The sequence below is a fragment of the Bombus terrestris genome, chromosome 6 (assembly GCF_910591885.1).
Source record: "Bombus terrestris chromosome 6, iyBomTerr1.2, whole genome shotgun sequence".
NCBI classification, from domain to species: Eukaryota; Metazoa; Arthropoda; class Insecta; order Hymenoptera; family Apidae; genus Bombus; species Bombus terrestris.
Window position 1 is genome coordinate 9119093 of NC_063274.1, and position 14125 is coordinate 9133217.

A 14125-nucleotide genomic window follows, 5' to 3' on the forward strand; every position below is an offset into this window, starting at 1 on the left:
TTAATCGACGAGTCGTTCTTAAGTGAAAAACTTTTCTTTGAATGATCTCAATATATCTAGTCTTATAGTCATTGTAATCGGAATACAAGTAATTATGTGTTCTTTAACAGTACGTTATCGGACTTAGAAAAGCAGATACACGAGGATATTTGATCGATAATTTATTTAATTTAATTTGATCAAAACCAAAACGCTATCACCGATAGTCACAACGTTAAAGACCAACATCAACTTCTTGCTTGCAAAAAAGGGGACATCAATATTTAATTAACAATCGCTTTAAATAGTTTCTCAAAAAATATTCTTCAAGCAAATGAGAGACAAGCAGCGTAACGAGGCGAACAGTCGTCGAGTTGAAACCATTTCGCAGGACTTCCTGCCAATTTTTCTACGTAGACCTGTGTCCCTTTAAATCTCGGCAAGTGGTGAGTTAAAAACGAGCCTCTCGTCGCGGCTAGCACTTATTATAACGTTGTTCTGCAAGGGACGAGGGTGGCGGAGCTGGAGTTAGGTAAAAAGTAAAGGGCAAAGGGAGGCGAAGGCGAGAGGGGACGCGCGTGTCGCGGGCATTCCAGTGTCGGGAAGCGTTCTGAGAGCGCTCACTCACCGCGACGCTACCATTAATAATCACTTTGATGCATAACGCGGCCTTACTATTATTTACGTCTGACCGGCGGTCGTGCAGCGTCACGATTTACGATGCATTGTGGCCGGGTCTTGTGCACACACTTGCCGACTCTTGCCGCCGAGTCTTTCCTTTCCTCTCTTTTCGCTTCTCTCCTGTTGCTTTTGTTCCAAGCCGAATTGAGTACTTCATGGAGTTCTTCGAGACGAATCAGCGGATTCTTCAGAGACTTCGTGATTGTTCTTGCATCCTTATGTGTGATGGGAGATAGTAACTTTTCCTTTAATATATTGGAATTAGGTTTCGCGAAAAATTGTAATCTTCGTCTTCGCATCCCCTATAAATTATCCCCTGTATTTTCATTCCGCCATTAACATCACATTGTTATCTATCTGACTATGATTTCACTTCGACATAAACACGCATACATCAAATGAAAAAAAAGTCGAGAAACAAAGGAAAATAATAAAAATAATGTCTCGTTGAAGAAGACATATTCTGCTCAAGAGCTGTCGACGGATCGGTGGATCAGAACGAAATAAGAAGTACGAATTAAACGCTCGTGTAAACGATCCGATGCAAAGGTCTAACAGGGTGGGAGGATAGGCTTCGCCTGACAAACTTGCTGACGGGTTTTAATTAGCAACAGGGGAGGAGATTAGACGAAGTCAGGTTCTCTTGCAGCCGCGCTGCCGTCACTAATGCATCTTGGAATGGGATTCCGGGGGTGGAAGAGTGAGACCTCCAAAAGTGACAATTTCAGGAACGATTAGCCGTCACGCTCTGAGTTATGCGCTTACTAAACGGAGCACCTCGCACCCTACGGAACTGTGGCATGCATTTCGTAAAAATAGAATTAGAGGGCCTACGAGTATGCATCCATTCTCTCTCTCTTCTTCTTTTTGTCATTCGTTCTAGTGCGAGGGTGGCGCAAGAAAGAAAAGTGACCGCGGCTGAGCGCAACAAAAAATTAGGCCGGTGATTATACGCATTAAAAGGAATACACCAATGATAGCTTATTTATTTTTGGCCTCGTTTAAACGAGAATTTTTGGTATATGGGACGAGTCCCATACATAGATACATCGTAAATGATATTTAAGTCATTTCTTCGACCTTGGAGTTTTGTGTAGCTTTCCATCAGATATTATAATAGGCTAAAAGAAGAAAAATGACAGTTCAATATTTTAAATGTTAGGCCATATTAAACGAGTGAACAGAAATATATATATCTAATAATTTTTATAGAAATAAACGAATCGTATGTGAAATTTTATGGCGATAGATTAAGCGTAAGTTATATTTTAGGTCGAACTTACAACGATCTGAACCAGTATCCTGTGTTCCCTTGGGTGTTGACTAATTACGAGACGAAAGAACTCGATCTTAGTCTGCCTAGCAACTATCGTGATTTATCAAAGGTATAAAACACGTATATATTACGCTTGTAAATGATACTTCGTGTGATGCTTAAATTTTGCTATATCTGTTCAGCCAATCGGAGCGTTAAACCCAAGTAGAAGAGCTTACTTCGAGGAACGCTTTCAAAGCTGGGAGCATGACAGTATACCGCCGTTCCACTATGGCACACATTACTCCACAGCTGCTTTTGTTTTGAACTGGATGATACGTGTGGTAAGTGTTTAATACCTATTTTTAATACGACTAAGAGAATTCTATTTATCATAAGTTTACCACTCGTCTAAATAAAATGCTTCCTTAATTCGATATTTTGTAAATAGAGTTTAATCTTACGCGATGTATTCCCAATTTATCAACGGACGCTTCTAAAACAACGTGGAATATCTGGACGAAATCGTCGATTTTCCAGTTGACTATTTTAGAAACCTGTCCACCTCGAGCCATAAATTTTGTCGCATTCAGTAGTATGTATCTACACACTAATTTGGAGGCGTCAGAACGCCCTAAAGACAACGAAGCTCGCCTTCCCGTTAAATATCTACATTTCTTTTCTGCTGCATTTCCTCAGATTCTCCCTCTTCTTCCATTCCAAGGTTACGCATAAAACTACACCTCTCACCGCTTATCGCTATAATTTTTACTACTTCATCGATTAGATATATTAATTTTATTATTATTAGCGTGCCGAGTAAGTGGTGAGAAAATGAAGACAAGAAAAAAAAATAGCATTTACGTTCATGACTCGGTTTATCGCTGCTTCTAGTATAATCCATTGCACGCTCAATGATAGTTATTGCGCATACACGCGCGCGACACGTTCGATAGCGATTGAATGTCATGTAAATGGCGAAGCTCGAACGAGCAAGCATAATTTCCACGCATTTACATACAAATCGTCAATAAGCGGTTTTACTGTTGTTTCACTGGAGAGACGCCCTGGTGTTCCTTGTAAGGATATACTGCATCGTAAACAATTTATTGCTTTATAACTGCACCGCTTCTTGTCTCTTTGGACCCGTTTCCATGAGCACCCTCGACGCCCTGGTCGCGATCGACCTGTGGTGCGGTGAGATAGTTTCAGTCTCAAACTGCTCGTTTCTTGGATCATTGTAAATGTTCCAGGCACATCTTGTCGAAAATCTCGTTCGCCGACAGGGCTGTAAATCACGGCTGTATCTTCGACGCCTACGCGTGAAACTCTCGCCGATCACAGGGGGGTCCTCTGTTAACATTCATCAGCCTGTCAGTGAAATGAACGACGGATAGGACTTTAAGCGCGAAACCATATAACAAAGTAGCGTTTCAGTGGTCTTCCCGCATGATGGTTTAAGGACTTTTTGCTAGTGGTCGTGGGAGAATGCGTGGCTCTAAAACTTTTAGAGAATTCGATGCTTATTCGTTATACGATGGAGAATTTTAAAGAGCGACGTTGTTCCGATAAAATGATTAAAATTAACGCACAGTATCAAAAGGAAGAAAAAATCATGCGACTTTAATCAATTATTGAATGCCAAAAGAATTTTGAATTTGGGCGTAGGAAGAATTTGGATGTCAAATTATTTATCGCGGTAAAACTTTGTATTTCAGGAGCCCATGACAACGATGTTCTTGGCTCTACAAGGTGGCAAATTCGATCATCCGAATCGGCTGTTCTCCTCGATCGCTCTATCTTGGAAGAATTGCCAACGCGACACTTCGGATGTCAAGGTTTGTTCCATGTTTCATGTTTTAAAGTCGCTCATTAGTTACATCTTTATAAAAAGGAGTAAATTCATGCACTTTTATCGTCTATTGTCTATTATAATAAATTATTCGTTAACAGGAATTAATTCCGGAGTTCTTCTTCCTACCGGAAATGTTGGTGAACAGCAATCGCTATCGCTTAGGTAGGCAAGAAGATGGTAGTGTAGTTGGCGACGTTGAATTACCTCCGTGGGCATCGTCCCCGGAAGAATTTATACGAATCAATCGAATGGTACGTTCAAGAAATTCTATTTAAATGCATATATTTTAAAACGTATCGGGCAAACTATATTTTATTACTTTAATTGCTACAGGCTCTAGAGTCAGAATTCGTGTCCTGTCAATTACACCAGTGGATTGATTTAATATTTGGCTACAAGCAGAAAGGTGAGATTACCCTTCTTAAAAGAATTATGTAAAAGAAAATATAGCCAACAAAACATAACATTTTACAAAAATTATTTCTCAATATCTACTTTGTTGTAAATACAAATACTTCAAATCAGAAAAGAGCTATAAAACCAAAGTTATTAAAAAAGAAGAAAGACAATTCGAATCCATAGAAAGTGTTACAAAATCTCATTAATTTTTCCGCGTAAATTTTTCGGAGGAATCAACGCGATATCCGTACAATGGTGCGAGTAGTAGGCTAGACCGGGTGTTGGGACACGCGTGGTCGAGTCAAATTAGATTTCCACCGGTGGTAATTGCCGGTGGCGCCTCTATATCCGGCGCTTCCCCGAAGATGTTGACGCCAAGGAGGTAGCGGGTGCCGGCGCTCACCGCGCGTATGGAAGGAATTAGTTTTTAGTTAGCTTCCTCCCGGTCTTGTCCCAACCAATTAGGCACGTGTGCCGGCCGCGATAATGCGCGCCACCCCTAGTACGCAACACGTTTACAGTTGGTTGCACAGGCAACCGGATATACCGGCCACGAGCAATCGGTAGCGGCTTGAAAGATATGCAAGCGAAAATATATTTCTTTTGGTGGTAAAATTAAATTTAATGGTTCGGGAACACGAAAGATGTATTTTCAAGCGGTCATCAGATTTATTTAGTGCTAAATTGCGAGGAGATAATATCGGTCGCAACTTTCTTCAGAATAAACAAATATTTGCTCTGTGAAAACTGTGACGACAACAATTATAGGTGGCTGATTAACTCGTATTTAAATGAAAATTTGTATAAGTTAATTCATGTTAGAAATATAAATGTTTTATTGGAAACTAAAATTTGTCTTCCTTAAAAATGTTTTCCGCGAATTTTCTTTTAGGTCCAGAAGCTGTTCGAGCAACGAACGTTTTCTACTATTTGACATACGAAGGTAGCGTGGATCTAGATACGATAACCGATCCAGTTATGAGAGAAGCCATAGAAAATCAAATTCGAAACTTCGGTCAAACACCCTCGCAACTTTTAATGGAACCGCATCCTCCGAGAAGCTCGGCGATGCATTTGGTAAACAATATTCATTTCATAATACGTCATGCTTCTCGATAGTCAAATCATTGTTTAGCATCATAGAACTGTGCAATAAGAAGAGTGTGCAATGTATCGTAGGTAATCTGTCTAGAAAAAGGAGCAAAGGATCTCTGTGAACTAGACTAACAAATCAATAGGTTCTAATAAGGATGTGAAGTCTTAAAAGTATTCTGTTAGTTTTAGAATAGTAGTATTAATCTCTATAAGAATTCATAAATTTATCGAGTTAGTTTAGAGTTTGATAGTCTAGATCTGTCATTTAAATTTTATCATGCGGTACCTTTGTGGTTTTTGTTAGATAGTGTCCTTAGCGTCAAAGCATACTCTTTCCCTTCAAAGTACCTATGTTCTAAAACGAAATTATTATGCAAGGAACTGTATAAAATTTTAATGTAATTTTCATTTCTGTTTCAATGTGATTTAAATATGCTACTTTTCATTATATCATGACTAACTTCATGCATCCTACTAAAACAAATGATCAATTAACGAATTTTAAACGAAAAGGAACAACTTTTATGATCTGAATATTTCCAAAGATATGATCTTTTCAATATTAGAAATTAACTTGTTATTTTAAAGAAGCCTTATAATTTATTTCATACGATCAATATTAAAGAAATTTCGTAGCTAAAAATTACACTAGATTTATATCATTTCAAAGCCGCACCGAACGTATGATAAAACTTAGAAAAATTCAACATCTGGCATACTTAACAGAATACTAAATTACATCTTCTACATCTCTAACCAAGCCACCCTCGAATCATGCAACAACGAGTCACTATATATATATCTACCTACAGAAGCGTACAATGCACGCTTTTCTTTCTGTTCAATCGTCCCGAACGAGAAGAGTACCGCGATGTTTGACAAGACGTTGCCAACCGTGTTGCAGTCGCCGATGATGTTTTCGAGTATCCCAGACGATGTGTGTATGACCATCAAATTCCCATCGAACTCGCCGATCTGTCATATTTCGGCTAACACGTATCCTCAATTACCTTTACCATCCGTCGTCACAGTCACTACTGGTCAGCAATTTGCTGTCAACAGATGGAACACCAACTACGCAGGTATTTATTTTAATTTTATTTGTCATTTTATCATCCCTAAAAATCCTTAAACATTTATTTAACATGCAAAATAATTTATAGCATCTGTGCAATCACCAAGTTACGCAGATACCCCACAAGCACAAGCTGCTAATCAACCATTATCTATGGATCCTGTTCTGTGTAAGTATAACGAAGAATACTAAGAAATATTCCGTGGAAAGAGTAATATAAAAATTCCTACAATATATTTCGTAGCTCAAGCAGCGAATAGTCCGAATCCCACGTTACGTCGTCACTTGGGTGACAATTTCAGTCAGAAATTGAAGATAAGGAGTAACTGCTTCGTCACTACAGTGGATAGTAGATTCTTGGTTGCGTGTGGTTTCTGGGATAATAGCTTCCGCGTGTTTTCTACTGAAACTGGTAATAAGGCTTGTGGATATGTATACGAACAAAGCGGAATGCCTTAGTTTGGAGAAAAGGAAGCAGGAAATCTCTAACATAATTATTCCTATTTTCAGCAAAAATCGTACAAATAGTGTTCGGTCACTATGGAGTTGTTACATGTTTGTCACGTAGTGAGTGCAATATCACTTCTGATTGCTACATAGCATCTGGAAGTGCCGATTGCACGGTTTTGTTGTGGCATTGGAATGCCAGAACACAGACGATTGTAGGTGAGGGTGAAGCACCAGCACCTAGAGCAACCCTTACGGGACACGAGCAACCAGTGACCGCTGTTGTCATTTCGGCTGAACTGGGCTTGGTTGTTTCTGGATCTTATTGTACGTAATTAACCAATGTTTGAAATTTTCATTGTAGATTGAATTTTGGTGTATTAATCAAGACATAAGCCTATAAAACAGTCTCAATAATGAGAACAGAATTTAATGAACTGTGTACTATTTGCAGACGGACCAGTTCTTGTGCACACAACTTTCGGTGATCTTTTAAGATCATTGGAAGCACCAAATGGATTTTCTTCGCCTGAAAATATTTCAATGTCGCGAGAGGGTGTCATCGTCGTAAATTACGAACGTGGACATATAGCAGCTTTCACTATAAATGGAAAACGGCTTCGTCATGAGTCTCATAATGATAATCTTCAGGTAATTCATATTAGTCTCAACAACGCAATAGTATTTCATTCCTTCTTTTATCGTCATAGAATTATGCTGCTGCTGAGACAAGTACCGGTATTTTTTAGGCTCGATAAGAAATGAATTATTGTGTTACAAACAATTTTCATTTTTCCAGTGTCTACTCCTTAGTAGAGATGGCGAGTACTTAATGACAGGTGGTGATAAACGAATCGTAGAGGTGTGGAGGACGTTCAATCTAGCTCTTCTCTATGCATTCCCAGCTTGTGAAAGTAGCGTACGTTCTCTGGCACTTTCGCATGACCAAAAGTAAGTAGTTAAATTTCATATCATTCATATAATTCAACATTTTTTCATCTCTTTTCCGATTATCATAGGCTGAGAAAAAGAAATTTATTACAACTGCAAATCCACAATTGTAATTTATTTAACGTTTTAGGTTTCTTCTAGCTGGTCTGGCCAACGGGTCGATCGTGATCTTCCATATCGATTTTAATAGATGGCATCACGAGTTCCAGCAACGCTACTGAGACTGTTTCGCGTACGTCTAGCAAAGTCGAACGAGACACGAACGTAGTTCATCTGTCGTTCGTCTTCCTTGTACAACATCGACAGATTTCTCTCAGTCATGTATGAGTAGCAACGGTAACATCCACTCAAAAGTCAGTTTCGCAACATCCGATCGTGTGTGCAATTCCATTCGAACAGATCTACGATTAGATCGCAACGTGTCGAATTTGAAGAAAAGGAAACCGCATCGTGTAATAACGCAAGGATTGGACAAAGCGTTCATCGACTATCTCGATCGTTCAAAATAAAAAGAAAAAAAGGAAAAAAAAGGAAAAAACGATTTCGAGCATGGTGAACGAACTCTGATCCTCTAGTGTTTACAGATAGGAGCAACGAGCAACGACGCTTTCGTAATCGTTTATTACAATCAAGTAGTGGGCGCAGAGAACAGTAGTCGCCGAGCAGCAGGTATACTTATGATATTCAGCGTTTTAGCAATAAACAAAAGAAAAAAAAAATAATATTCGCTTTCCCGCGATTCTATGGGAGAATATTCGAGTGCTTCCGTGAGATGACGCGTGCGAACCGATTGACCATGCGTAAGTGCACGAAGATGAAGCGAAGTTTCAAGCACGGGGGAACTGGCCAGGCTCGAGCACGCGTTATTCTACGATTTCGATTGGTATCGATACTTGCCTCGAAATTTCTAGCCATGCAAAAACCGAGAGAGAGAAAGAAAGAAAGTATCCACGAGGACTCAACAAAGAAAAGAGAAATAGATACGAACCGCATCATTCCCTCTCTCTCGAACCGCTAGTCAATTACGAATACATTCAAATTTATCTGTACGCTTGCGAATACTCGAAGGCCGATTCTCTCGACTCACACCGTTCGAGGGTGCGTGGCGCAATGATGTAATCGTGATCAGATTCTCGGACAGTAAATTCGCAACGACGTAGTCGCGAGTATCTCTGTGTGGCATGCCGTAACCACGTTATGTTCCTATTTCTCGTACGAAAGGAACATGAGCGTGGTTATGGTCCTCCGGTGACACATGTCTAGTGCTAGAGTAACGTCCCGTGTAAATACGATTATCTCTACGGCGTATAAATATACATAAAATATATTATATATTATATATTATATACGTACACGGATAATTTCGTGTTAAGGTGTCGAGCGAATGAGCGACAGATGAGGGAGAGAATTGTATTTCTGCGCTGATGTCGTAATTGCTGCTCGTGATAATGAGACACTTTTTGGCTAAGCATTTAGTGAGTTCAGTTTTACGAGACATAGGACCGTAAACGACACACGTACACGTGTACTCAAAACACAATCCCGCCCTATAGAGATCCCTTCACAAAAGACACATATTCAAATCTTTACACGTTTGCACAAAAAGGCACTTTCGCAGGGACGATCAACGCTTTTTTCGCAGGGCCGTGCACTGGGTTGCCCCAATCTCGAGGAATACCCATTCATACACACAAGCACATACACACACACACACACACACACACACAATATAATACTATTCACCGTAATCATCACTATCATCCCGCAAACACTTCCTATTCCCCAATATTCACGTCCTTCTAAAGAGATCCTAATTTTTTATCAAAGCCGTCCAGCTTAACTTTTTGCGAGGATATTTCTTGGTATTTTCGCACGCGATGTATAATTAATCAGCAGAGACGAAGAATTATTAATAGGCTTTAAAACGAGCGAGTCTGAATCACGTGGATTTACCCGAATTCGTTGACGTCGATCCTATAGTGATTGCTAGAGATCGACGTCGTTCGTGTGTGAGCGTGTCGCCCGTATGACGATTCGAATGGGACAGAAAAAGGCTAGGATTGCACCTCGTGAACAATCGCAAGATCAAAGAACGAAAGAAACAGAGATAAATGTGTAAATGCAAAGATCGGTCAAATTGGATGGATCATCGAAGAAGTAGGAGGAAAATATAGGACGAATTTTTCGAGAAATAACAACATCGCGAATGATCCATGCGACTCTCGTCTACTCGTCGTTTCGCTGTATCATGAATGCTAGTCACTTTTTCTTGGATAAAAATCGGTGTTCATCACTGAATTAAAGGAAACGCGTGTGTGCACAGCTTTTATCGTTTACGATTGATATTCGATCGGCATAAAATGTCGTTCACTTTCTATGGTATAGTATGCTAGCGAATCGCTTTTATCCAATGGGTCAATGATTGTTCTTTTTACACGCACGCTTGTTAGTCATCTCGGTAGATCTGAATGTGTTTCCCTTCGGTAACGATCAGTGACGTGATATTAAAGTCAGACGGTATTCGTAAACGAAGGAATGAAAAGTCAGAGGCAAGAGTGGCGAAGAAACGGTGGACAAAGTTTGTGAGGGCGCGAAAAGAGGTTGGCGTGAAAGGAAAGGTGGCGTAAGTGAGAATAATCCGGAACGTGAGTTTTGTGGCCACGTCGGTAATCGTCGTGACGTGATATCTCGCGAGTCTACACAGTGGCGTTCGATAGGATAGAGACTTAATTTCGACACGATTCTGTGCGATTACCCGCGGAAAGTACTTAATATTAAAGAAAGACAAATCAATCACGGCGGATTACGAGAATGTATTCTTTAAATAAAAAAATTGTCCTGAATTACGATATAAGATGTAAACGTCTCAGGATGCATCTAGTCAAGACTCGCGACGAGAAACGTGGCGGATTACCGATGGATCCTGAATTTCTTAGATGTCGATACACTTAAAAAAAAAAAAAATAATCATATTACAGTACCGTCTACATGGTAGATCTAAAGTAAGTGCATGGTGCCGTCGTTTTAGCGATCAATCACTCCTGAGCTTGCGAAACAAACAAACAAAGAAGAAAAAAAAAGATGTCACGATGTAAAGTTGTAATAACGATTTATCATAAAAGTTTTAGTGTCGGTTCTTGTATCGTGCACCCGGTTCGCTGCCGGTCTCGTTAATCGTACAATTTATACACGCATAGGACAATGTTACGTGTGCAACAACGTGTTAAACAATGGTATTATCGCTACTACTCGTTGTGGGCGTGCTTATTGCATGATTGTTCGTGTTGTTTTGTTCGCGTGGAGAAAGAGAAAGAGAGAATGTGTATGAGAAAGCTTGCTAGCTAAACAGAGGGAGAAAAAGGAGAAACGAAAGAGAAAAGAGGAATAAATGCGCACGTTTGCTGTATGGGTGTGTGTGCATGTGTGCGAGAAAGGGAATCGTGTCTGGCGCTTTGGATAATGTTAATTTATCGCGTAAGCGTGGTGATAGCTTGTCACGCATGCAACTGTTCACACATTGTACTTAATGTACAGTCCGCGTATTATCGACACCTTATTTTCGCTACAATGGAATTAGGAATGAGCAAAGGGAAATATGAAAAGGGGTAAAAAGAGAAGAAAAGAAGACAGAAAAGAAGAAACATACGTGTCATTCTGGCTGTATTCTCTGCTTCTCACATAGTGTTTTTCAATCGAATTTAAATCTCTTCGAAAGTCGAGAAAAAGGAGAACTTTGAACAAGTTCTTTCGAACTTTCCAAATTTGGAAGATTTGTGAGAAATTAATACGTCTGCACAAAAATAAACACTCAACAAGTGCGAAGCAGCGTAATCAGTGAGAATGTACCGTGATGAACGAAAGCAAAAATTTAAGAAACGAGGATAAGGAAAACAAAATGATATGAAAGAACGAATGAAAAAACAAAACAAACAAAGGACAAAAAGATTTTAAAAAGAGGACTTTTTATATTTGTTTATAGGTGTGTGAGAATGCTACACTTTTCGAGCAAGTTGTTAGTAAATTCCCTCCATATTGCTATATATATATATATATATATATAATATAATATATATATATAATATATATATATATATAATATAATATATATATATAATATATATATATATATATATATATATATATATATATCAAAAAATATATATAAAGGAAGTTAACAAAAAAAAAAATCAATTTTCTGTCCGTACTCGAACTTCGGTACACGTAAGAGTAACGCTACTATTTTAAATAACGCTAAGTACAACGCTACAACAAAGGTTTGCCTATATAATTATTATTACAACTACACCTTATTCTCATTATTAATTCATATGGTTATTATTAATTATCATTACTATGATTACGAGGTATAATTGATTAGTGTTCTTGACATCACACGCGTTTGTGAATGCATTTTGACATGTGTACTTATTAAGAAATATTATAATAATTGAATCGGTAGACGCGAACGATACAAAAGAAAAAGCGAACATAAAGAAGGTTGAATAAAAAAAAGAAACAGAGATTTGTACAATTCGAGAACGAGTTAGGGTTCGTCCGGTGGTTTCCAAATCGAGCCAAGAAAAGACAATGTTTGCGTTATTTACCTTGAATCATCAAGAAAGTGCGAGGTAACTGCGAACCATATGCAAGATGTTAGAAGAAAAATTACGCTAAAAGGTAAGAATACAAAAGAAGAAGAGGAAAATGTAAAGGAAGAAATAGGCGGAACAAAATAAACACACAAGAAGATTAAACGGTTCGTTTATATACGGAACTGCCCGTAGAAGTACTTACGTACGGATTTAATCAAACGTTCTAAGCGTAATCACGGGCGGATGAGAGGGACAAGCGCATAAATGTCGCGAGATAACACTTACTCGGATGCTTAGTTGTTAGAATCGTAACCTCTTCAGTATTTAACTGCGCCGCGGTTGAAGAAAATCGTGACGACGACGTGGAATCGATTCGATAGCGAGGAAGATCGAAACGTGCAATTTGGATTCGAAATCCTTGGCGATTGTTTCGTGAAAGGAGAAACTGTCCCGTCGTTGCGAGCTTCTTCTTGAACGCGAAATAATTTTCCAATCAATCGATAAAAGTCAATATATGCGAGATTGTAGAGAGAAAACTAAAACTAATAATAATGCAAACAGAGAAAAATACGATGATGAAGAAGAAACACATACACACAGAGAATAATAAGGACATGTAGCGAAATCATGTAGAACTGCGATTGTTTAAACGTGATCATCGAGTTCATCTGCGTCAAGTAGTGTTTTATAATCGTGAGTCCGTTTCTTATGGTAAGCGATACGATTTAAATAATTGTACAGCATTTGTAATGCTACACGAGCCATCCGCTCTGGATTAAGCTTAAGCCCATCCGGTTCACAACACAAATAAACCAATTTAATCACTGCAGTTACATTTCTTCAAAGACTGAACATCGTTCCGCGGCATATTGTTTTCTATGTATGCATAATGTATATTTCACCACCACGTTACGCCATGTCCATTGTTAATCGTAATTTCAAGTCAGCATTTAGAATCCTAATATTCGATTCGCTCTGAGAATGTTCGATTAGCGAATTGGGGGTGAAGTGAGGCAAAAAAGGATAAAAGGAAAAATTATGGCGTGGAAGGGAGGGGAATAGAGAAAAGAAATGCAAAAAAGAAAAATAATCGAGATTCGAAGAAAGATAATAATATGGCCTAACTTTTTCACAACTTACGACGCGATGTAGATGATACGTAGAACGTCATAAAATAAAACAAAAAAAAAAAAATAAATAAATAAAATAATAATAATAATAAAAGGAACAAAGATGGATCGATGTTCGATCGACGAATAAATGACTGCAAAATTAATTACAGTTTTAAATGAAACCTCGATGCTTGTCTAAATATGATTTCCGATCGAAAGCCAAAATTGTAACTGCGACATCTTACGTCGGTCAGTCTCGTCGAAGACACGGGCGACGCAGGTTAATTCTCGGCACTTTTAACAGAGTACTATTAAATAGAGGTACTTAAGTCATTGCTACATACCAATATAAGCTCTATTGCTTATTTTATACTTAGTATTATCGTAACGTTTCGATTAGAGGTAACATAATGGGAAAGTTGTATCTTAGCATAAGGTAGACTAATCTGTAAAGATAAGTAGTCAAATAAATGAAAAGTACATTTGATGTTGCAGATGGTTTTTCATTTACTTTCACTTTCACTGTTGTATTAGATACGCTAATGATTAAAATCTACATTGATTGATGGGCACTTACTAACCTTAAACGGCCTTCAGTGCCATTGACATGACCTCGATGACCATGAACAAGATTTTAAGGTATTCATTTCAATTTTGTTTAGAAAGAATCGACAAAAAAAAAAA

General features: G+C 38.5%; 1 protein-coding gene across 14 annotated transcripts in view; it reads left to right on the forward strand.

Annotated features, from left to right (window-relative positions):
- The window catches only part of LOC100646535 (neurobeachin), a 415043-nt gene extending 401115 nt beyond the window's left edge, over positions 1-13928 (forward strand). For 11 of the 14 annotated variants that reach the window (XM_048406436.1, XM_048406431.1, XM_048406433.1 and 8 more), the window contains 13 exons: positions 1933-2045; positions 2119-2259; positions 3634-3753; positions 3869-4021; positions 4104-4176; positions 5062-5246; positions 6127-6346; positions 6428-6508; positions 6584-6751; positions 6850-7113; positions 7241-7437; positions 7586-7737; positions 7868-13928. In XM_048406436.1, coding sequence (XP_048262393.1) covers positions 1933-2045; positions 2119-2259; positions 3634-3753; positions 3869-4021; positions 4104-4176; positions 5062-5246; positions 6127-6346; positions 6428-6508; positions 6584-6751; positions 6850-7113; positions 7241-7437; positions 7586-7737; positions 7868-7958 — 1958 coding nt within the window. In that variant the 3' untranslated portion in view covers positions 7959-13928. The remainder of the gene's footprint in view (positions 1-1932; positions 2046-2118; positions 2260-3633; positions 3754-3868; positions 4022-4103; positions 4177-5061; positions 5247-6126; positions 6347-6427; positions 6509-6583; positions 6752-6849; positions 7114-7240; positions 7438-7585; positions 7738-7867) is intronic. The other 3 variants (XM_048406435.1, XM_048406444.1, XM_048406437.1) reach the window with 1 other exon arrangement.
- The last annotated feature ends 197 nt before the right edge of the window (positions 13929-14125 follow it).